Source organism: Falco naumanni, chromosome W (assembly GCF_017639655.2).
Source record: "Falco naumanni isolate bFalNau1 chromosome W, bFalNau1.pat, whole genome shotgun sequence".
Classification (NCBI taxonomy): domain Eukaryota; kingdom Metazoa; phylum Chordata; class Aves; order Falconiformes; family Falconidae; genus Falco; species Falco naumanni.
This window is the reverse complement of record NC_054079.1, coordinates 22,204,524-22,229,238: the sequence shown is the minus strand read 5'-3', so window position 1 is coordinate 22,229,238 and position 24,715 is coordinate 22,204,524. Positions and strand designations below refer to the sequence as shown.

The following is a 24,715-nucleotide window of genomic DNA, read 5'->3' as shown; positions in this document are numbered from 1 at the left end:
TTGTTATTTAAAGGAAGTGCTTCTCTAATTGATGCTAATCCTTTCAAGCCAAGTTTTTTGCTGAGTCTAAAGCAGGGGTCCTCAAAATACAGGCCGCAGGCCGGATACGGCTCCCCCGTATTTACAGACACAGACACACACACCCCGCCGCAGATGACCTCCTGCCACTTCATCCACGCGCCGGCCCCCTGGTTAAAAAGTTTGAGGACCCCTGCTCTAAAGTGTGCTTTGCAATGCCCATCGAGTGTTACCGAGGCCAGCGAGTTAAGCGTAACCAAACCAAATTATTGCTGCTCATTCAAAATATTCTGCTTGCACCCATACATTTGGTGCTCAGACTCCCCTGGCTGGCACCGTTTTGCTGCGGTGCTGAACACTGCATTAATGGATTACAGCACTAATGCCTCAACAGAGATCGCATGCCAAACATGCTGTCTTTTGGATTGCTTTCAAGTTACTATCCATGGGTTTTCTGCTCCAGAGCAGATATATTAGCCCACAATGAAAAGTATGCAAAAATCTCTGTGATACTGGTTTGGGAATGGTCTTAATTCTGAACAGCAGAGGCAGTGGAATACTGTGCAGCTGTCTGCAGCTTCCCTCTGCCCAAGAAATTGTTTTTTAATGGGACGATGCTCCTGGGAGACTATTTGACTTCTGCACCTGCCACCGCCATCCTGTAACACATGATATACTGAAGCTATGACAACCTAATACCAAGTCCAATATTTGGTAAACTCTACATTGAACTGCAATATTCTGTTAAAGGTGACAAAAAACAAACACTGTACCCTGCAGCGGTTTTATTTTCATAAATATACTGAAATGCATACTTTAAATTGATAAAGTAACTTAAGTACTCCTAGAGAGAGACACTAATACTTTATCACCTTTATTATTTGATATTCACCTCCCCAGTCTCTAGAGCAGAGGTCCTCAAACTTTTTAACCAGAGGGCCGGCGCACGGGTGAAGTGGCAGGAGGTCATCTGCGGCTGCTTGGTTTCCCCCTCCAACCCCCAGCGGGGGGGTTCTGTAAATACCGGGGGGCGGATTGAGGACCCCTGCTCTAGGGGTACCTTAACCAAAGGGAAACAAAAAATTCACTTACTGAGGAAGCCTCATACCTAACACATCACCCCCAGAAGCACTGCCCTTCCAGTGCCCATCACATGAAAAACACACAAAAGCGGAGGTTTACCACAGCTAAGCAATACCCCTAAAATGATGTGCCTAGTTTTAGCTTAGAGCAGTAGGAAAATATCAGCTCCAACTTCTGCACGGGACAGAAATCATCTCCGGGCAAGGAACAGTTATTTGAAAATTAAGGTGGAGGGGATTCTGTAACTCTTTCATGGATCAGTGAGAAGTCACTGGCAATGGCTTCATGGGCAATTTCAGCAACTCGGCCAGGGTGATATGCCACAGCAACCATCTAGAAGTGTTCTTAGGCATAAATGCAACATGATATGAGAAGGTAAATAAATCATAAACATAGAACTCACTATGCTAAAGGCAAAGTCTAACAACAGATACTTAACAACCGAAACATTAAGCTGAAAATCATTGGTGTTGACGGCACCTACTGAAAAAATGCACCTCTCCCTCTGCTTCCCCCTCCCAACTACACAGAAATAATGCAAGTTTAGAACAGGTCTTAATAAATACAGCTAGGTCTGACAGATCAGTCATTCCTAGAGGTGGTTTGTTGTTTGTTTTTTTTTTCTTTTTTTTTTTAGAATCTTATTACAAATAATATAACCAGAAATGAGCCACAAAAGAAGAGCAGGTTAGTAGTGCTTTACTGACATGCATATACCTCTCTGAAGGTCCCCTGGCAGTGGCACTGAGGGATTCCACATCACAGAAACACAAATTTTCTTCTTTTTTTTTTTTCTTTAAATTAAAAAATTAGAAGATGGGCTTTAATGCTAATGTAGAGTGCAAACCCCTGCAGAACATACACAGAGCCCAAACTGTGCAAAGGAATAAATACCGGCCTTTGAGAAATCAATATAAGTGGCAGACCTATGAGGTGAATATATAAACATAAATACTTAGGACGACTGCTTCAAAGGTAAACAGGAGCCCCTGCAGTACCTGCTCGGCTGCTCTCACTTCAGTCCCCAGGAGATTAAAAGCACCTTCGCCAGGCTGCGATATACTATGCCCAAGACCCATTCTTCTTTTTTTCTTCAGAGATTGTGAATCTTATCTTTGTTTGCAGCAGCACTCCTTCCCGGGCTCCCACACATCTGTCTTCTTTTGCTATATGTTCTTCACATCATACTTTCATGTGACTGATTTCCTTATTTCAGAATATATGGACGTAAGATCGGTGCCTACAATGGAGGGGGTACCAGGGATTTTCAACAGATGGTAGGAAGTCCCCACTTGCCCTCACGTTCCTATAGCTTTGCCTCCCTTCTGTTAACCTGCAGCCGGGAGGTGCCCGGGACCCGCAGCCCACAAGACGGCCAGCGCGGGACACTATGGCGAGCGTGGCAGCCAGCACAGACCCTCCCCACAGAGGGTCACTATTAAAAGGGGTATAATAACAATAATTGCAAGCAGTTTGTGTAAAAAAAACCCCAAAGCATAGGTAAGAGTTCAAACTGGACTTGCAAGTGCTCCGTGCAAAACTCAGTCAACCTATTACAGCCACAGGAGAACACAACCCTGGACACGAACAGGTGGAACGGCACATCCTGGCTATCTGATTCAGGCGTGATTTGCCATTTTGAAAAGTGAGAGTAAAAATAAATATTACTAAAACAGATTTCAGGAGCAGACAGGATAGGCAATGTTATTTTCCTAAGCAAACCCTTAAGTCTGATACCTGTGCAGAAATGACCAAATTCATAGCACAGTCTGAAACAACCAAATTCATAGAACGGTTGTTTTTTAAACATAAGAAACTTAGGTAAAGAAATAAATTGTCACCTAGACAACCCTGTATGGCTCAGAGCACCAGCCAGTGACAAGAGACAGAACGTGCGCTCTTACAGATACTGTTTGTCAGAACCACATCATTTTCAAAGATCAGTCTCTATTGAAAGAAAAAGCTATTAAAATTTTAATTAGACTTAAGAATTGTTAAGTGAGTTAAGAGGAGACAGGAATGCATGGAGCACCCCCTCTTCCTATGCAATTACTGTTCATTAAGAAGTTCAACCGATCAAAAATATGCTTTTCACCTGCCTACATCTGCTGACTTCTATTTGAGAGCCGATCATCAGCGTGGTGGCTGGGGCACGAAGCACTCCAACCTCTCAAACTTCTCTGGCAACGCGCTAGATGTGGTCACCGCAATCCCATCCCCCCCCCCCCCCCCCCCCCCCCTTGCCTATTCCAGTAACTGTCACGGGCTCTGCAGCCAAGCACAACGCTCCAGGATGCTTCCCACTCTTCCCAGTCAAAGTGCGTTTCGCTAAGGTGCCCCCTGGCTGAAGTGCCACCCGCGCTGTCTCAGTACAGATGAAACCCCAAGAGCTAAGGAGTGTCTGGCACAGCGAGAAGTTCCCGTCCTCAAACAGTTCTGTTCAGGTGCAGCTCTTCCCTTTCAGCTCCAGCTTTACTCACCCAAGTTTTAAAGAACACTAGTTCGAACAATGTCACAGTCCTATTTAGAGCGCCGCAGTATTTTTAACCTTTGAATTCAGAGCCTTCAATGCACTTGCAAAACACAAATCCGTAATTCCCAAGTGACTCGAGACTTTAAAGAAAAGTGTTCAGCAACTCCAACGGAATAGGAAAAGCTAATGAGATCAGTGCTTCCCGCCAGGTCGGTGGGGTTTGGGGACTTAATTATCCTTCTAGAAGTGTCTTCTGCCCTGCAGACTCTCAGAAAGCAACTCTGCTGTCATTTTTGAAGCCAGCCTTCTGATTCTCGCTGCTCCTTGCTCTCATTTTCTTCTAATCAGCACCAGCCATGTTTCCAGATCTTTAGCAGTTCCTGGGCAAACTGTCACCTGCTGCAGAACTCCCCGATGCTGCTTGTTTTTTCCACAGTTACCACCCGCATCCTCTTCCAAAGGTCACCAGCATCAGCATCAAAATTATCAAAACAAGCGGAAACTTGGAAATTGCAGTCCTCAATTTTACAATTTGTGGAGAACATTTTCTTACAAGCCTAAGCCTTTCTTACGAGTAGTTTGTGTATAATGGTTTACACTTGGTGATGCAATGTCACTGCATTTGAAAAATGCAGCAGCTTTTTGACCCTTTAAAAAAAATAATTAATTTGTGCTTCTTTTGAGACCCACCTTACCCAACCGGGAACACTGGCTAGACCCACATGTGCAAATACACACATCCAGTGATCTCCACCAGGACACCATGCCACCCTCTCGTCACCGCAAGCAGTGCTAGGTAGGACCACCAGAACCACAACATGTAATGGCTAGTCCTCCTTGTAGTTACATCCCAGCTTACCGCAAAACCAGTCCTCCACCTAACAAGAGTTTCACTTTTCTCCCATCAAACAAGCATATCTTTTTATATTATGCAGATCACAGACATCAGCACTTTCCGCAATATTCTGCAATTAAAACATCACTAAACAACAGTTGGGACGGGTGGAGAGAGAGGGTGACGTACTCTGGTCCTTGTGTTCAAAGTGCGTCTGGGTGTTCAGAAACCCTGTGAATAGTGTCAGGGCCACTTAAATCACACAAATCCTCTAAATTTTAGAAAAATTAGTTCACAGTAATAGTAATAATACCTGGAGCATTATATACCGTTGTACAGCTATAAAATCTCAAAACAAATTAGTGATCAATCATTACTCAATAACTGACAAAGTATAAGAGATGATGTGTTCATAAGTTTTTCTAAGTTGTTTAATATGTTAGGGATACAGATTTTCCTTGCTTGGTGTTAATTGTTTCAATTTCTTCCAAAATGTACTTTAAAAGCTTTAGTTTCACTGCAGATAGTTTCACTCTCTACCTACAGCCAAAAAGCCATTTTGCAGCCGCTTGCAGCAACGTGGGGGCTGAATCACCAGCAGGTGCCCCAATGCCTCCAGAATAAGGCAGCCCCGGCAGCAGTTCTCCTTTGGATCCAGCAGGTCTCACCTCCCTGCTCCATCGGGATTCCAGCCCTTCCCCGTGCTCCAACACTACAGGTCTCCCACTTACGGATGCAAGAAGCAAAGCAGAAAGCAGCTGGGCACAAAGCCTGAGTTCAGGACCATGTTTTTCCCCAACAGAGAACAAACCCCCGAAAGCAAAAATGCATTCACAAAGGTCATGTCTTGATTGAAGACACAGGTCAGTTAAAAAAATATGTTAGCAACATGATTTAAAATAGTTCTGTACATCTACAGAGAGAATGAGTGGTGTTTAAATACATGCTGCTTGGCCATGGGCAACCCTAAAGGGAGAAACCCAGATTTGACCATCACCATTTAGTGCATATTAGTGCTTTATTTCTACTTGAAATGTGGAATATAAATTAAATGTGATTTTGCAAGTTATGAACTGTAAGTTAGACTTAAAATTTGTTTTTAAAAGGTATTTGCATACACTCTTGTTTCAGCTTTTCTTTAAAGGGAGTGATAGTCCCTTAGGAAAAAGGATGACAGCTCTTACACAGAGGTGACTGACAGCTGTTTATCTGGCTAAACACTGCCAGATCTGTCCAGGGTAATCTAGGGTTTCTCTCTTTAACAATAAGTTGTAAGAGCAATGTAAAAAAACCATAAATCCTTACTCCCCTTCCCAGCTGGGTGGTTCCCTGGACAGCTCCAGAAAACTGCTTTAGCAGCATCTGAAGAAAAAAGCTTTTTATAGAAGGGAAAAAGCAGCATTGAGGCCACTTTTTGTGTAGGAAATAGTGTCTGAATAGGAAGCAACAGCTAAATTAGATATAATTGGAGATACACAGAAACTCAATTTTCTTTGCAGATCTCAGTATAAAATTTGTATACCTGCTTTTCTGTCACTGCTCCTGGGGATGCTACTAAACTCAGTGCTGTAAAGAAATCTGTAACTCAGCAGGGGGCTTGTGGTCTCGGAGGCTGGTCAGTAAGTTTAATGTCTTTTTCTAGTCTATTTGACTTTTGTATACCAAATTGTACCACTTCAAAAAGGAATAAACCCCTACTGGAATGGATTACACTGTCAACTCTCCACCTTGGAAGCTGACAGCTGAGGCATAAGAGTTAAGTAGAAAGCTGTAGTTGAATCAGTTTTTCATTTAATTTTTACTAACTTTGATTATTCAAGAGCAGTCCTGACATCTGCTCTTGGACTCACAGTTCTCGCTTGGCATCTGTCCCTGCCTTCCCACTTCCAACAAGATGTTCCCTTATCTGCAAACACAGCATGCCTGCAAAGGCGGAATAGGCAAGTTCCTTTAAACCAGTCTCCAAATCAACTAGAAAAGTAGTACAGAAAAATATATAAATAAATAAAAAAATCTGTCTTGTAGAAAACCATCGTTGCTAATCAGCATGACCTAAAAAGCAAATTTGGTGATTCCAGAGGCCTCATTACTTAGCCTCCTGAGGCTGAGAAGTTGGCATGGAGTTACGGTATGAATTTATGGTGCACTCGCTAGGCTGTACATGAGGACTTTCAGTTTGCATTTGTTACTTGTAGCTTAATGCATATATTTATATGTGCAAAATAGATTTAACTACAACACACAGAGGCAGATCAACAATATCCAAGTGAAAAGTTAATGCAGAGAAGTTAGCGTGCTGTAGACATGCACCTTGGTTAAATCCCCACCAGCCTTCCATGTAGAAGCATATAAGCACAGTTTACTCTCATAAAATATACTGTTAAATTACCACCAGACAACCAACTGTGCGTAATTAAACACTGGTTTTAAAAGAACTTTTGAGAAACTTGGAAAAAAGTGACTATTTCGTTACTGCATCCCTAACATAGCTGGGATTTGCTGTTGATTAGCTACAATCATTTCTTGTTACAGTAAAAATGAATAAAATCCCTCAAGCGTATTATTGGGTATATTTAAAAAAATCTGCTCAGGGTAAAGCTACTGCAGCCTATAGGGAAAATGGGCGCGCATCACACAGGGTAGCCTGACACCTTCTGTACGGCCATCTCGTACTGGGAACAGAATGTAAACAGAACTCAAGAGCAAGGCTTGTATCTGTATCGATGAGGATGAGAAAATGCAGGTGCTGGTGCAGCCGAAGCATTTCCCCTTAAATTCCCGCCCCACTTGCCAGCGATGCACTTACTACTACCCTGTATTACATTACGATGGATTTTCCCTTGTGAACTTTGCTATTGCTTGTGCGAGTCAGATTCTAAACAAAACCAAACAGAGAGCACCCCAGCCCCCCTGCACCTTACCGCGGCTGTAGCACGGACGGGGCACATCAGAGTATTTTTACAGCCAAAGTACACTGCACTGAATGTGCTTCCACACGTGCTATGTGCCAGGATGCCAGCAAGGGGGCATTTGCTCTGCAGCCTAACAGCTCCCCTTCCTGCCTCCAGTGAGAAAAAGCCTACAAAATTAAAAGATTATACTCAGTAATTATCTTTTATCTGCAATTTGAGGATGTGTGTTTCTACTACCAAGTTTTCCTGCCTCATCTGAACTTGTCAGTGCGACAGTGTCAGTAAATGCACATATAGGTTCAGATTCCAGGATAGCTGTCTCTCTTATTCTGTCTTTAAAATACCGTATTTGAGTACAGTGTCTTTTATTCAATAATCAAACTTAACTGAAACAAGCTATCTGACATCAGCAACTATTCAGTCCAAATATAATATGAAATAATTTTCTGCCTTACATAAGAATAAAAATTTGCAATTCACCTAGGTACCGAAATAAAACAATAACACTATGCACAATTCAATTACTGCTTTGACTGCTAAAGCTCCAACTTTAGTTCTGCAGTGAGCCAAATAAAAGCACCTTGGACTAAACAGCATCGATTCTAGCCCATGTTTAAAAGCATCTTTTGCTTTGAAATAAACTGAACCAAAACTCAGACTTCTCTTTAATCTTCCAATGAAAACTGCAGAGTTTTTACATACAAAGGCTCGTATCTGCATCATCTGCAGATTCCTCCTGGGGAGGCACTCTGAGGTGGCAAAGCACGGTGATGCTCATGGCAGTGATCCCACAAGGGGGCTGGGGGCTCCTCTGGCTACACACCCACCACTGGCTGTGCTTCCCATGGACACTCACCTGGGCAGGAGTAAGCACCAGGGTAAGGGAGTGCTTGCAGAAGAAAATAGCTAAAGAATTCAATACTGCTCAGCTAAATGAACCATTTGTATTCATGACGAGCTCCTTACACATCCAGTACTACAGGTTTACAGCAGGTTTACACTAAGCACGGCTCACTTCAGTATCAGTTACAAGTATCTCTATGAAATGCAGTTCTAAATATTTATGATGAAAGCCAAGATTTAATCAATGAAAATAGAATATTTTATGGCTTCCTTGACTGTACTGTGTGCTTCTCCCCGCATGCACTTTACCAAGCCATTCTCTACTCACAGGGAACACAGACCCAACTGCAAGTCCCAGCTGGCGCCCAGATCCTGGGAACCCCTCGGTGTACCAGTAAATGTATCAGGAACAGCAATGACATTGGCTTCAGCAGGTTCCTTTACAGGAGACGTGGTTTTCATAAATTATGCATCAAAATATACAGCTGCATATACAACCCTGTATTATCTATAGCTCAATGCTGGGGAAGGGTTTCTGTTTTCAGAGGGAATTCTCCATGCTTCCAAGACTGGAGCCATCACCCAACAGGAACACATGGACAGACATGCAAAATACCCAGGCTGAAGTCAACAGCCCAAAATCCCCTAAAAATGAGAACAGCACTGGAGGTACACTGATATTTTCCCATAAAGTTCATGGACTTGCTCAGTTTGAGCCCCCTCAATGGGAAGAACAGATATATTTTCTGAATGAGGCTCCACCTCTTACACCAGTAAGGGGCCCAGAGGATGTAACAGCAGCAGGCAGCTTCAGTTCTCATGCTTTAATGAAAGTCTTTGATTAGTGACTCTGTAAGGGCCAGTCTCTCATTACATACCCAAACACATTTCTACAGAAAAGAAAAATTATCAAACAGCTTGTATGTATGAATTAATGGGGGGATTTCAGACTGGACTCTGTTACTCCGCAAGACTTTACCTGTCGTAACTTTAAATAGAGATAATCACACCGACCCCAGGTTCCTGGGCTGCATGTGAGGGCAGCAAATCCTCGGAAGCCTCCCACAGGAGCTCACACATCCCTCTGGGGGACAGCCCTTACGTGAGCTGAGTGCCATGCCTGCTGCTCACCTGCGCGGTGAAGAAACGCCTCCAAAGAAAGAATGTAGGTGAGTTAATTCTTATGGATTAGCATGATCAGAATTCATGAATAATGTCACTAAATCTGTTTTGGCTATAAAATAGTGCTAGAGGCTCTGACAAGCAAAATATCATTAAGCAACTTTCAGACATTAATATTTTCCCATCATTCCAAGGTCAACAACAATAACGTATCCTAAAATCCAGTTACCTGAAATATATCTCTACAGTCTGCTGACACTGATTTAGTGTTCAATTTTAAAAAGAAAGCAGCAGAGTATCACTCTTCTTCTGTATTATTGCACCTCTAAATACATGAATTTCAGATGCATGTTGACAATAATTTACAAGCTTATGCAAAATATTAATAATTTGTTTTGAATTTAACATGAACCTTTAACTGCATCCCACCTGCTGGGACTGCTTCTAGCCTAGCAAAATGACTATGCATTTTTTTCGCCTTGTAGTCCTATTAAATATATTACTTTTAAAACAGAAAAAGAGAAGCATGTCTCCTGGGTCATGACTTTGTACAGTATGTAAGTCACTTCAGAAAACCTCAAAACTGTCAGTTTGTAAAATCAATGGAAAAGATGACGTTTGGAATGGGAAGCGTAATTCAGCCACGCTGGCAGCGGCAGGAGCACACTGCAGCGGCATCAATGAGCTGCAACGTGGTACATTTATCATTAGATAGTCACTCCCCCAGAGGATTAGCAGCACACAGGCGAACCTTGTGCCACACAACACACTTGGGGTGTCATTAGCTCATGATAACCTCACTCCCTGCCATCTCCTATTGCTTAAGAGGTTACAAAGGTTATAATAGGACTAAAAGAACTTAGGCGAATGCAACTTGCAATGAGTGATACCTTAATCAATTCAAAACCAGGGGCTGCACATGTGTAGTCAACAAAGGTGTGGATGGGAAACTTCGAGCATGCATTATGTTTTCAATTAATGAGCCCAAACTTCAGGAGAACAAAGAAATCCAGACATACACTAGGCCTTATTTTCCCCAGACAAATTCCAGCTTTTTCAAATAGCATTTTGCCCGATTCAAATGCCATGTATAAATACTAATGAAAAAAAACCCCAACCAACCAACAGAAGGATTTTAGGATACCAGCTCACCTGAAATAAATTAGCAAGTGCATCCCAAGCAGAAGCAGCAAGATCTCCAGGGTGTCTCAGCAGAAGCACGCTAAGCTACATACACCTTTGAGAAACTTCATTGTGACTGCAGAAATACAAATTGCGCTTCTCCATTTAAGTGGTTTATTTTTGGCTAGAAATTGCCAGCCATGCTAAACCAGCATGGAGTCGGGGAGGATTAACAGCATGTCTTCTGCTGTGTTTTGTAAACAAAGGCCACATTTGCAGATGGAGCAGCCACAGATCTGCTGCACTCAGAACTGTTTTCCAATTCACTGTGAAACATCAATTATCTTTATCAAATAACAGTATCTCATCTCAGTCCATTATCAAGATGGAGTCTTATTTTAGCTGGACTGCAGCCCTATCTGTATATCAAGGCTGGCTGTGGTGCCAGAGTGAGTGAAAGGCTGTGAAATAATAATCATCATCAAATTGTGGTCGACAGGTTGTGAGGATGGAAGTTTTTGATGAAACCTCAACCATTTTTTGTGCAGCTGATAAAGCTTAACCTTTGCAATACCTGATAACTAGGACTCAGTTAAAGGCAGCTCTGCATACGCTTAAAAGCTTTGGCTGCTCAAAGCCCCCTGCAATTGCTCGGCTGGAGGGGATCGCACCTCCCTGCCTTCAAACACCCCCGGCACTGAGCAAGCTGGCACACGCAGGACCACCCCAAACCCATTCCAGGGATTTTTACACACACACACCCCCTTGTCTTCCAAGAAGGCTGAACCACGCTCGGCCCTAAAGCTGTGCCAGTAAAAGGTCAGCCTAAAAAGGACAACCTGTGCCTAACAACCAACAGCAACAAGGGAAAAACTGCCAGCAAGCCTGTTTAAACTGCCTGTTTAAACGTGGGCAGCTTTCTGTTATCCAGAATAAAAGTGGGATGAGATCACACGGATAAAGGGGGGAAAAAAAGCATAAAACCATACATGCATTAGGCTAATTGCATAGCAGCCTTTCTGTTAAAGTTGTTACTCAGCCCTTTTCTTATGATAATTTCTTTTCAAAATAGAATTAAGGGATAGAATAAGGTTGTAAACATTTTGTACCAGGTTTTCATTTTTGAGCATAGCATGAGTAATCTGCAAGCTGAATATAACCCTCCCTGTGAAGAATGGGGAGGTGATTCAGCCATACATTTTCCCTTTTAGCTATCCTTCAGTTTCTCTAGAAATAGAAACTTGAGGAAATTTGTCAAAAGTCACATGAACAAGCAGAATGCGCCTTTCAAGAAGAATGTACATCTCTAGTTTTTTGGGCAGCACATGGAAACAGAAAGGGCACCAGACAAACCACATGCAAGCACAAAGTTATGGCTGTGTTTATGGTCACTACCTTAAAAAAAACCTGAAGCACAACCAAACCAAATAAACCCACTGCCCTGAGCAGCTTTCTCACCATTCAAGGCAGCTGTGGAAGTTCACTGCTGGTCGGACTGAGCAAGCAGCACAAAAAGTGTTGGGCATGCTGCTTAGACAGCTGGAAAGCCTTCCTAAAACTGCAACACATTCCGGGGGACCTGGCAACACCCTTCTGCATTATCACGCAAATGGTGTTTAGCTCATTTCAAGATCTCAGCATCAACCTCCAGGAGGCTCATGAAGGCACTGGAGGATTTTAATTAATGTCTATTTCCCGGCAAAACCAGAACTGACATGCAAGGTTAAAGACTTATTTATACCCACGACCAGGCATTTTCAGAACCTGGCTTAGAACTGTTGAAATTTCTCTTCAGACCAAAGAATGAATCGCAACAGAATCATTTGCTTTTGCAAATGAAAAAAAATTCTTGAGTAAAATGTGCACTGATAATCGTAGCCAAAAGTAGGAGCTTCGAGTGAAGCAGCCAAAGCGCTCACAGCTTGTTAACATGGACTCCCAGCAAGCGTTAGAAAAATGAGGGTGTTCCTGGGGAAGGGAGAGAGCTCATGGCATTAGTTACACCGGAGTTGTACCTTAAAGAGCAAAGAGAAAGACCTGAATAGTTAAAAGCCCACCTCCCTGATGCAAATCTCTCCAAAGAAAGGTATGTCTCATATGAACTTGGCACTAATAAAACATTTACATAAATACAATATAACTCTTGTCAACAATGTAGTTCTATAGAAAGGAGGTTTTATCAAGCAAGTTTACTGAAACGTATGGTTTTGATGATAAAAGTCAAAACCCTCATGTGGTGACACTTCTGAAAGGTGTTTGGTGCAGTCTTACACATTCCTGGGAGAAATGAAAGTGATACATAACGAACAGGTTGGCTGTTAGGTGGATTAAATATTGGCTAATCGATGTGGTTTGGAATGCAGCTGTAAACAGAAAAAGTGCTGAATTGGTGCATTTCTCCTGGGGCCCCAGAAGGGCCCATCTAAACCCAGAAGCTGTGCAAGAGCTGCTGCTGCTGCAGCTCAAGGAGAACACCCAGCGGGTCTGGGCTTGGGGAGGGAAGACCCAAAGGGCACCAGCCTTGGGAGCACCCTGGGCCAGCAGGGCTTGCCAGCCTCCCTCCAGCCTGGAGCAGCCTCATCTCCTTCATTTGTCAAGTATGGTGGTGCAACTTTGACCATGTCTAGAGCACTCACATGCATAAACAAAATTAACAATTTCTTATGCAAATGAACAGTTAAATGTAAAACAGGACCTACTGGTCAGAAGCTGAAGCTAAAGCAAAGTCAAGCTAGAAACAAAATATAGCTTTAATAATGAAAATTATTAACTAATGAAACAACTTATGATTCTGGCAGATCTTCCATTACTGGAAAATTTAAGATCAAGGTGAGATGATCTTCTCAAGACGCACACTGCCCAGTGATGCTGGATTTAAGCGTTTTGCCCCCTGCAGGAGGTCAGACCTGATGGTCACAGAGATCCCTTCTCTCCTTCCCTCCTCCGGGGAGCTGCCAGTCATCGGCTCCCTCCATTTACAATTTTGCTTTCCTGAGCGAGCCATCACCCATGATAAATACACACTGAACTGCTAAATGCTGCTCTGGAGACCAGCAATGTCACTCTGATGGACGTGGCAGCAGGCACCATTAAAAAAAATAAATAATAATAATAAAAATATCTGCTTTTACATGGAACTTGGGTCCTCCCTAGGTGTGGAGGGGCTCAGCATCTCCTGAAGGGCTGCTCCGCACACTGCCGGAATGGGGAATCCTCCTCCAGAGCCTTTACCTCCCATTGCTTGTCTCTGTATACCTTGTTTTTGAAGGATTTAAAAATATTCTGGTCACAAACCCACTGCTTCTCCAACAACAGAAAACGCTAAATGGATTCAACAGTAAATACTGTATGAATTGATATGCCAAAGTTCAGCCAGTGTTTTACATAATTCTAATCAAGCTTCAGAAAAGAGTTCCTAGTGCAGTTTAAGACTAGAAAATTGTTTCTTGTGGAACAGTTCTATTTATGAAAAAAACAAAGAAATCCCCCATAGCAGCAGTTCAGAGTAATAATCCAAAGTACAGCACAAATACCATTAGGGTAAAAGACAAAACTATTGCAAAGGAGTAATTCCCATAATTTCCCCCAACATATGGCTACTTTATAGTAAAATATAATTAAATAGATTTGCAAAAAGCCCAGCTAAACTGATATTTCTATTTTTCATGATTATTTTGGAATTTATCAAAGCACTTAAAATTTTCAGAGTGATCTTGATATTTTATATCATCTCACTTTTCCTAACAGGTTTTTTTGTTGGGCGGGCTGGGTTTTTTTCTTTCCTTAAAAAAAAAAAAAAAGCTGTCATTAATTCTTTTGATTATTCAAACATTTCAAAAGCCATGCCGAGAGCGCCTCGTATAACCTTTCTCTGAGATCTGCAGCAACGAAGCACGAGCCCCGTGCTGCTGCGCAGGACATGGCCCGAGTGCAGGGCGTGGGACCCCTCGAAACGGGGCACACAAAGACCACCCCAAAGGGCGCCAGCACCTTGCCACCCACCTAATGACATGTGCTCCAGAAAGGCAGCAGCTGCACTACGGGCAGATTGGTTGGCTTCCAGAGCCACGCAGCAATAAGATAGTATGTTTTATTGTGAGTGTCATGGAGACGGTGTGAAAAATTAAGAGTCATAGGCAGTAAGTGGCAATGGGTCAATACTGTTCACCGAGACATTGTGTAGATAATCAACAACAAGGCCCTGGGTTCTCTCCCCGCTGCAAACAGCTGAAGAGCAAATCAATACCGCCATGGGAAGGACACTGCCCGGCCCTGCTCCCCACAACACACCGCCGCCACAGCAGGAAAGCACCCGAAAAACCACATGAATTCCAACTTCGCTCGTGTCTGACGCTGGGCACTGGGAACACCGCCTAACACTCAGAAAATATTTAATAAATAATTTAATAGGAAAAAGAGAGAGAACATCTAATCTCTATATTGAATTACGGAAAAAACTAAATGAAAAAAGATATGTACTTGGACTACTCATGATACAATACAAAGGGGCTGCAATTTTCATTCCCATTTAATGTTATGAAAATAAACTAAAATCCAAACCCCCAAAATTAGTGTTTCCTTGAAAGTAAGATTAAGTGTAGAACATTAACTTTTTTGTTTAAATATTATAATTAATAATCTGTCTTCAAAAAATACTAGGTAGAATTCACATTAGTATGCCTATCTGCACAGCAGCAACAATGCACACCAAAAGCAAAACACTGAAATGCAGATAACTGGCTTTGAGGCAACATTTTACTTGTAGTATTAATAATTGACACCTTGTTAAATAAGTGATACTAATATAGTATATTTTTAATGGAAAAAATCTATCATATATAAATGTTGATTTATTATTTGTTAGAAAAAGTGATGCTTGACATCCATCGTTCTATTAATTATTAGGTGTAATTTCTCAGTCAGTACGTACAACCACCTTTCTTGTAAACAAAATAAAAATGTGCTGGAAGTAAAAAAACACCAAACCCTAGAGAATATTTTTGTTGCCTATTATTACAGTTAAAATGCCTCCCTTTTTTCTACAAGCAGATCACAAAATCCAGGTCATTAGCACCCTGTTTCACCTATAGTGTAAAAATAAAGGAACCACAATCAGAGTGCATGTTTGGGCCGGCAGTTTGCTCTTCTGCTGGTAATTACTACAGATTTTTCCACCAGCTATAAACTGTGTTAAATCTGTGACACAGTTTCAGTAACACAGAACCCCACACCGCTCAGATCCTGCCATCAGCTGAAGTTAAAAGGGACTTTTTTTTTTTCAGTATGGCTGCATGATATGAAAAACTAACATTTTAAGCTTTATTTTCATCACCATAACTACGTTAGTATGCATGGTGCTAAATTACCGGATTATAGTTTCATGAATTATTCAATGCAAACATCACAAAATCAAAAACAATTGCAAAGCAAAGCAATCTCCTCCTTTTATGGGGATTTCTGATATTTTCTTCAGGCATCTCCGGAGCAACACGGCTTCAGCGCACAGGGCAGCACCCCATCAGCGCCAGCGACACCCCGATACCTGCCTGCTTTGCTCCCCCGTCCAGGAGTGATTGCCTACTTTTGCATGTGACCCAAAGGGATGGGAGCATGTTGGTGCAGGCATAGGTGCCCTCCCGAACAGTCTCATGCCCATCAGTCAGATGGCTGCTGGAGCACGGTCCTCTACTGCACATCAAGCCTGTAAAACCACCCCAGCCCATTTTTGGGAAGGGGGAGCATGGGGTGAGCTCAGAGAAACCCACCGTTCACTCAGCTTTTTAAGAAGCATGAAGAACAACATGTTTTTAGCGGTAACATACCTAACTCTAGTTTCTATATGCACAATGTACAGAATTCATTGCTCCGTAAACGCTGCCAGCAGGTGCCCTGGTGCTGCTCTCCAGAGGTGCCTGTGGAGCCCAGAGGCAGCGGGGCAGAGGTGGGTGGGCAATGAGCCAGGGGACTGCACGCTTACACCACCAGCCTTCCTGCTCGGGGGACGGGTGACACCCCGGCGATACCACTGGCCACAGCCACCAACCCCCGGCTTCAGTGGGGCCAGGACAGCACATGCACGCCCTTGGCTGAGGAGAAGGGTGCTGGCTGTCTACAGCGCCTTCTGCCACAAGCCAAGGTTTTAATGTAAGCTGCAATGCTTTAATTGATAGAGAGATTTTATTCCTGAATGCTTCTCAGAGCCGCTGCTCCCCGATAGTCCCTGGGAGCGCAGAAGGTGACGGTGGTTTAGACTGGCTTTGGCGTCAAAGAAAAGAAAACCTCAGAGATGCACCTCCCCATGCAAGCTCCTGATCTGTGGGGGCTCAGCAACCTGAGACCCACAGCCTATGCTAAGGGACGGCCTTTGTGGTAATTTAGTACCAACCTCCAAAAACCACATCAGGAGTGAGTAACAAAGCTAACTAAAGGGAGAAGAGGAGGTTCTGCATGACAGGAACGCACACAACAGGGTGCGACAAGGACCTGTCAAAAACGTGAGCTCTGATGTGCAGTTGCACCTGGCAAAACGATATTAGGATGAGAAGCCTTTCAAAGTTCTGCTTTTGTGTGGTTTCATAGGTAGGAAGGGAAAGAAGGTTTGGGGAAGCTCTGCAGCAAGACTGAAATAAACCCCGAAGACAGTCTCTGTGCAGCCTACAACAGAAACTGGTATTTTGCCTAAGGAGGATTAAGAAAAGCGGAGAGTACATTGCGGAGAAGGAGTTTTGAGCATCCTTTGTTTTTTTCACCTTTCAAAACAAAGGCTGAAAGTGAGCATTAAGGCTGCCTGTAAATAAGGTACAAGTTCAAAAACCAAGGAGAGGAACCAGTTATTTAAGCTAAAGGTCAATGGTGGTACAAAGACTTAGCTAGCTATAACTACATCAGTGTGGGAATAAAAAAAATAAAAAATATTTCTAACCCGTGATATTTTAATCCATCGATACTCTGGAACAACCTGCTACTGGGTGTCAAGAAACCTAAGGCTTTTTCGAATGCTGCTCGCTCAGCTGCTACAAGAGAAGCTCCCATGCCTGCTGCAGCAGGGACAAGCCTTCATGTCCCAAGGAGGTCCCACCTGCAAAACCCACACTTACCGCTCCTCTTCCCTTCTGCTTATCTCCGTGGTAATCTCACTTAACATATATCCTTAACGAAAGGTATGAATGGGGAAAGCAGCTCCCCCTCTTCTTACCCAATCAGTAATTCTGATGCCTATATATAGAGGGATTTTTAAAGGACCGAGGACATATGTTACCATTGTCCGGGTTGGACAACCCAGGCCTGTTAGTTGAAGCTGCAGAGCAGCTTTGAGTTGTCCTGGGAACAAGCAGGGTGAGAAAGAAAACAAGCTGTGCACAAACAAGAAGCCAGGTGCAGAGCAAGCCCTGGGAACCGCGGAATCCACACCCTCTCATCGGCACACTCTGATCAGGCGCCTGCAGCATGCTCACCGATCAGCCACACGGACGCCCGCGTGGCCAGAGACTTTTATCCAATCACCTGTGTGTAAAGTCGGGTGAGCGGTTGGTTTAAGTTATAAATATGAGCTGTTTAATAAAGTGAGCACGGCATGTAGCCATATTGGTGTGATTGTCGTGACTTGGCCGACTCTCCATGGGGGACCCTCTTCGCCTGACTAAAACCAGCTTACGTGAGAGCTGCAATGGGGCAACTAATAAAACTTTCATATGCATTTCAAACTTCTACTTTCAAAACACTAACATATTTATTAAATGCAAAATTATGTTTATGGTTTCAGGAAATGATTCAAAGAATCATTTGTTTTTTTAAATAGAGAACGACTAAGCAATTTTTTGATAGTGTGTTTCTGGCAACATTGTTCAAGAAACATTATAAACAGAAAGAAACAGAATGAGCTTAAGCTAGATGATGGCCTGTGTTAGAGAAACGTTTTTCTCAGTAGAAATGAAGCCACAGCTAGTACAGAAAGTGAGAAGGTCCCAAGACAAGAGCGGGATGGAAGGAGGCTGGCCAAGGGCTCCAGGCACCGTCCCAGCGTGGGCTACTGCTCAACCACCAGCTCTCGCTCTGCCTTACACCAGGGCCCTGACCCTCATCAGCACTCCTCAGGCACGTGTCCTAATGTGTGCTCGACTTAACCATACCAAGGCAATTAAAATATTTTGATAAACATTTTGAAAGGCTTTAACTTTTGTAAAGAAGTAAAAATTTGAGCTTTTTTCCAATTTCAAAACTTTTCCATCTATACAACCCTGAAGCTATTTCACATCTTCTGAGCAGCTGAAATCTGCAACTGTGAGAAATAACTTAAAATATCAGATTTGGAATAAGAAACCTGTATCCAATAGATGGCATTGCCCCCTAATAATCATATATCTGGCAGTCACCAAATTTTTCTATCTCATGAATAATAAAACCTGCAAAGGACCCTGCCCTAATTATCCTGCAGTTCCGTTCAGTCACACCCATCTCTGCTTTATATGATCTACGTGGAAGCATATGAAGAATATAAGAAAACAAGTGCTGTGAATATTCACCAACACATCAAATTACGCAAGCAAACAATCTATTGACAGAAAACTGGAGTTAGTTCGAGGTGAGACTGACGTGGAGCATAGTGCGCTTCAGAGAAAAGGCTGGCAAACATCAGCTACGCACAATCCCCTTCAAACAGCTGGTCATTATTACACAGAATTCACTTTAAAAGAACCAAAGGAAAAGGTAAAAAAGAGAAAAAGAGGGTATTTTAGCAGCCTGCCAAACCAAGGGCAAACCAAGCCAGCTGGGTGATTTTTGTAGAAGGTTTAGCCCCATACACATGTGCAGCTGTAAGCACCTTCGCTGTCCTGCCCACCAGCACCACCAGGCTCCTGCCGAGCTGCCGTGGGTCCCAGGCTGTGTAAGAGGAGTTACAGACCGACCTGAGCTCATGCGCCACAGGCAGCCATGCCAGAATTACCCGCTATCATAACAGCTCCTCTGCTCACCCAGGAGCCAGCTCGCTAGCTGAAGCATGCGTTAAACTAAGTTAAAAGCACAAGGATGACAGCACTGGTTAAATGCTGCTGCTAAATGGAAGGAGGGGTTTTGTTACCAACTCTCCTTGTGCTCTGAAAAGAGAAATGTAAGGCAGTGTATAGTTGTGCTCTTTACCTGTCCCCCTCCAACAGCATCAGGAATTAGCTATTGCTTTGAGATGCCAAAGCTTCACAGACTTATTTGGACTTTGCACTCTCCACTTTCAGTGTGGTGATGCCCATCAAAAGGAATTGTGACCAGGGGGATGTTCAGCTGCTTCATCACACCAGCTGCTGAGTAGGCAGAAAAAAGTCACACGACACGTGCAGGCTCCTTGCAAAATCAAGGAAACTTATTTGGAAAGAGGGATACGCACAGCTCTGCAGCACCATGGTCATCTTGGCTAGGACTGCAGGACAGTAAAGATGCTCAGTGACATCGGATATATCAATACACAGCTGTTCTTGTGGACCCATTTTGTAGTTCAATTAATAAATCATGATCCAAATGACTTAAGATAAAACAAGATAGAGCATTCCATACTTCCTATCTGCCTGCATTATACAGCTATTTATAAAACAAATCTGGCCATCTTAGCTTCCATAGGACTGCTGTCTAAACAAAATATACCAGAACATACAATGTTGTCAGCTACTAGATTTGGGAAATAAACCCCAAAATTTCAGAACAGGAAGTGAACCAGCCACATACACCTAAGCACGCAGTTCTAACAATGGATCTAGCAGGAATGAATCTATGCTGCCTTCTCTATAGTGCAAATTTTCTAAGGACTAAAGATAACAGCTTTTAGAAACAACAACAAAAAATATATTTACACACACACACAAAGAATAAGGCAGATTAAAAATACAGATATTTTACCCAAGCTTTACATGAGGACTATTGAAATTCAATAAGAAATAATAGCTGATCACATAGTACAAGGAATAATAAAGAACATTAGCAAAGAATTTTTCTGAAAAGACAAGGCAAATACTTTGTCATTTAAACATTTTTAATTCCAGGCACTCATTTCAACATTATCCTTAAGTATATCCTCTTCTAGGTCACTGGTAACTGGTAAGAAAATATGTATCTTATTTAACATCAGAAATTTGTAAATACCTCAAACGTAAGCATCACGGCATTTTGCAGAAAGGAGTTTTAGGAAAAGAAAAACCAACCCCTCAGTGGATTTTCTCTGTGACTTCTACAGTAGGCAAGTATCCTGCTATAAAACCTAACTTAAAAAAAAATCAGATTTTTCATTTATTTCATAGCAGGGGTATCACCTAACTTTAGGCTTTCATTATTAACCCATCTGTGGCACTCATTCAGTTGCAGTGAATGAAGACAGTAGGGCTCTATATACTTGGAGTCCTTCATTAAACTATTGAACCCCTCAGCATTATCCATAATGTTCCAGCATCTTAGCATGTCAACTGATGCAGAGCTCGCTGCTCTTTTCTTTCAATAACTTCCACACTTTATGGTGAGGAAATCACAATGATTTATTTACCTGACATTTCCCAGTCCGGATGTCGTAGAGGGCCACTGAACCATGGCGAGCTCCCACTGCTATTCTGTGACTCCGCTCGTAATAGCTGACCATGTAGAACCTGAGTTGAACATTATAACAAGTAACAGGTGAGATCTGACCTGCCTGCATGATGTTCAAATTAATTTGCAATGCCACTGGGTAATTAACATTAGTGCTAGAATAGAGATTTGATTCAAAAATCCATCAGCTGCCAGTTTTCATACTTGGCATTCAGCAAAGCCAACTGATGTTTGCTGCATCACCACAGAATCAGATCAGATTTATTTATTTTTATTATACAGTGTTCAACACTTCCACTGTGTTTGGGAATAATCTGTGATAATCACCAGATTCCCTGAATGTCCATGTGCATATCTTGTTTATAGTGGCACACCACAATAATGCCGCATGTCAAATGGTTAAACAAGATAATCTAACACCCTGAATGACTTCAGAGCACTTTTCCTTGAAAATGAAATGAGAAAGACTGAGAGAAAGTGTAGGGAAAAATACGCAAACTCATAATTTTTTGATTGGCATAAAAAAAAGCAAATTAAAATTCATCAAATGCTCTCTAATCCAGTAACATCCTTCAGGTGAAAAGGATCCAAGAAGCCTGCAATTGTCCTTAACGTCCAGTGTGGCTGTATGACATCGATTTGAATTCAAACAATTGCAAAATTCAAGGAATTTCTATACCCTGAAGCACAAGAGTGACAAAATCCTTATTTCAAATAAAAATCTTTGGGAAGATCACTGTGCCTTTCTTAGAAAAGGGAGAGCAGACCTGTGAAAACTGCTGACTGCACTTCCAATTACATTTTAATTTTACAGTTAAATTTTACTATAATAAAGTCTGCCAGAGATCTCCAGAATCAGTTTATAAAAATATGTTGCTGACAATATTTATGGCTTCAAACAACAAATCCTGCAGTAATCTATCTCCCTGTTCTTCAGGATTCCGAGAGTACCATAGCAACTGCTCTCACACAGGTGTGATACACTTGTTTCTACAGTGCAGGATGGCAGTCAGGAAGAAAAACAGCACAAAACATGGTGTTACAGTAAAAAAAAAGAAAAAGAAATAAAATCAGTTGTTGTGCGGGAGAAAGGGCAAGAGTAAGTAGCTCAGATGCATTTTTGCATCCTGCCCCTGTGCAGGGAAGGTTCTGCAGCAGAGGGACGTAGATGACTTCAGGCAAGACCAAAGGGAAGGTGCCAACCGTAAAAGACCTGACAGCTCTGCTGGTAATTCCCACTCGAGAGGACAAGACAAAGACAAACCCCACTTCAGCTACACCAGTTATTTCATCTAACTCTTACCCTACCTGGAACGGCCAGACAATATTGAGTGTCAATGGTGAATGTCAAAGCCCCTGACGAGAGCCCACAGGCCATAAGACATACTAGCCCATACGGCCACGTGCTGTGGTCAGCGTAGAACCCTCCCTTCTCAGAGCATACAAGGATGATGATGGGCAGCTTTTTAATGCTCCCTCTTCTTGGGATATGGAAATATTTCCAGGCCACAAACCATCTCTGCTACCTTCTTTTGCAGCCAGCATCTGCCTCATCACAATCTGCTTTTCATATTCCTTTGGTCAGTGGCACCAACACAGCTTACTTATTATTCAATAATAATAATAGTTTTTCATTTATTATTAAGATGAAAAAAAGGAGCGCTTAGAAAAAAAGCAAAAGCTGTTGGCAAATAGCCTGGGAGCAGGAGAGGAAGGAGCCAGGCATAAGAACAGCAATAATGCTGAGGGCAAACAGGTACAAACAGGAGGGTCTAGAGCCCCCCATGCATGGTGAAGAAGGCATGAGACTGTACTAAGAGAGCATTCACATTTTTCACTATTTCATGTCAAACTGCAAACACCTGCACAATTAAACTGGTCCCCCAGGTGAACAGGGAAGGGGATAAATTTTTAAGGCTATTTTATATAACCATCAAACTCAGGATTTTTATATATACACTTCGAAAAAATCCCTCACACGCTGCTTGATCATTACAAGTAAAAAGGATTACAACAGAAAGTTTCCATATAAGTTGTTTTATATTCCCATTAATTCTATTACACTACTGAATGGGCACAGTCTGCTTGTCTCCTCCAATAGATTTAGAAAGAGAATATCACATATTATTATAAGTAAACAGCATTTCTCTCCTTACTGCATTTAAATGCCCATTTAGACAGAGCGCAGAGTCAGTATTTTTCTTTGAAAAGCAGAATCCATCAGACCACATAACAACAGAGGGTTTTGGGGGAAAAAGGCTTCACGGAAATAGATGCTTTTCAGTTCAATTTTCTAAAAAAAATTACCCCTTAAATTGACATACAGTTGTCAGCTCTTTAGCTTAATTCTTTATCTTTTAGTTAGCCTAGCATTGCTACAACCACACAGAGATTTAAATATTTTAAGCCCTTGCACCCCTTTCTAAACCTCCATATGGTTGAGTTCAATAGAGAATGACATGCCAGCATACATTTAGACTATGCTACAAACTCATTTTTGCAAGCCTGGCTGGTGCAGCCACAGCCACTGGCGGCATCTTAACGGAGACCCTGCCCTGGGTGCTGCCCCATTACTGCTCTGCAGAGAAACTTGGTGTGAACAAGCTGGGTTAAGGGCTTCGCAGGAAAATGATACTACTTCTTCCTCCAAATAACAGTGAGCACACTGGCCAGTTGGGAACGGGGCTGCTTGGGCTGGCTGGGGTTTATGCTGGCACTAGAAAAGCCAGCAGCAGCAACACTGTGGTTCAGTGAAGGCTCATCAACTGCTTTAAAACCTGAATTAGTGACTGCTGAAGTATCTAAGAGGTTATACAACTTTTTTTTTCTTTAAATTAACATTCTAAGTTGAAATGTTAAATGTTCATCAAAATGAATTTGTTCATTAACATCACAGCTTCATTAAATCTTAATTTCAAACTTCAGCATCTTGCAATAGGCAGAGGGGTTCTGGATTATAATTTTGATACTCTCTTGTCCTATTTCACATTTTGTTCTTTTTTCTTTTCCTTCTACAGACTGATGCTTCAGGCTCCCTTGAGCATTATCACGACAGCACCTCCAGCTGATGGACCCTGATTCCTTCAATTATACTCTCCAAAATCCTAGAAATCATCAGGGCATAGGAATTTGTTGTACAACCTCACTTTGTCTAATCCTCAAAATCTGCGCTCTTCCTGTAAGGCTACTCCCTAGTAAAAAGACATATTAAACCCACTTGTTATTTTAAATTTAATCTATCTTCCCGTATGAGACTATGCCGTGACACAGACCGCTTGAACTTGGCAGCCTGTACTAAATACATGACCTGACCAAGCAGAGTCCATCGGGGACCACTCAGCTGCAATGCAACTGCTGAATCTGGAAAACGCTCGAATCAAACAGGATTTTGCAGCCTTCAATGTTACCCTTTCCAATTTTAAAGAAATCGAGAAATATTTCATAGTCATTGCATTGTACTTCAGTACTTATTGTGATAAGAAATGGGTTTGTATAGCACATGCCAAAAGGAAGTACAATTCTCTATAAAGAATAACACTTAAGGGAAAACCAAATAGACACCGTAATCCCACGACGTGAGATCTGATATCCAAAACCATCTGCAGCGATAGATTTACCTCAGCGCCACCCATCAGGACTGAGTCAGTCACGCTCACAGCAATAAGCAGCATGACTGCTACATTTGTACAACAGTGAAAAAAAGCTGAAAACCCCAGAGGAATGATAATCAGGTACTTTAACCGA

The 24,715-nt window shown here is 42.3% G+C and overlaps 1 protein-coding gene across 5 annotated transcripts in view; it reads right to left on the bottom strand.

Annotated features, from left to right (window-relative positions):
• Positions 1-24,715, bottom strand: part of LOC121080461 (WD repeat-containing protein 7-like) — a 142,274-nt gene that overhangs the window by 8,149 nt on the left and 109,410 nt on the right. For all 5 annotated transcript variants that reach the window (XM_040578479.1, XM_040578483.1, XM_040578481.1 and 2 more), the window contains one exon: positions 20,931-21,030. In XM_040578479.1, coding sequence (XP_040434413.1) covers positions 20,931-21,030 — 100 coding nt within the window. The remainder of the gene's footprint in view (positions 1-20,930; positions 21,031-24,715) is intronic.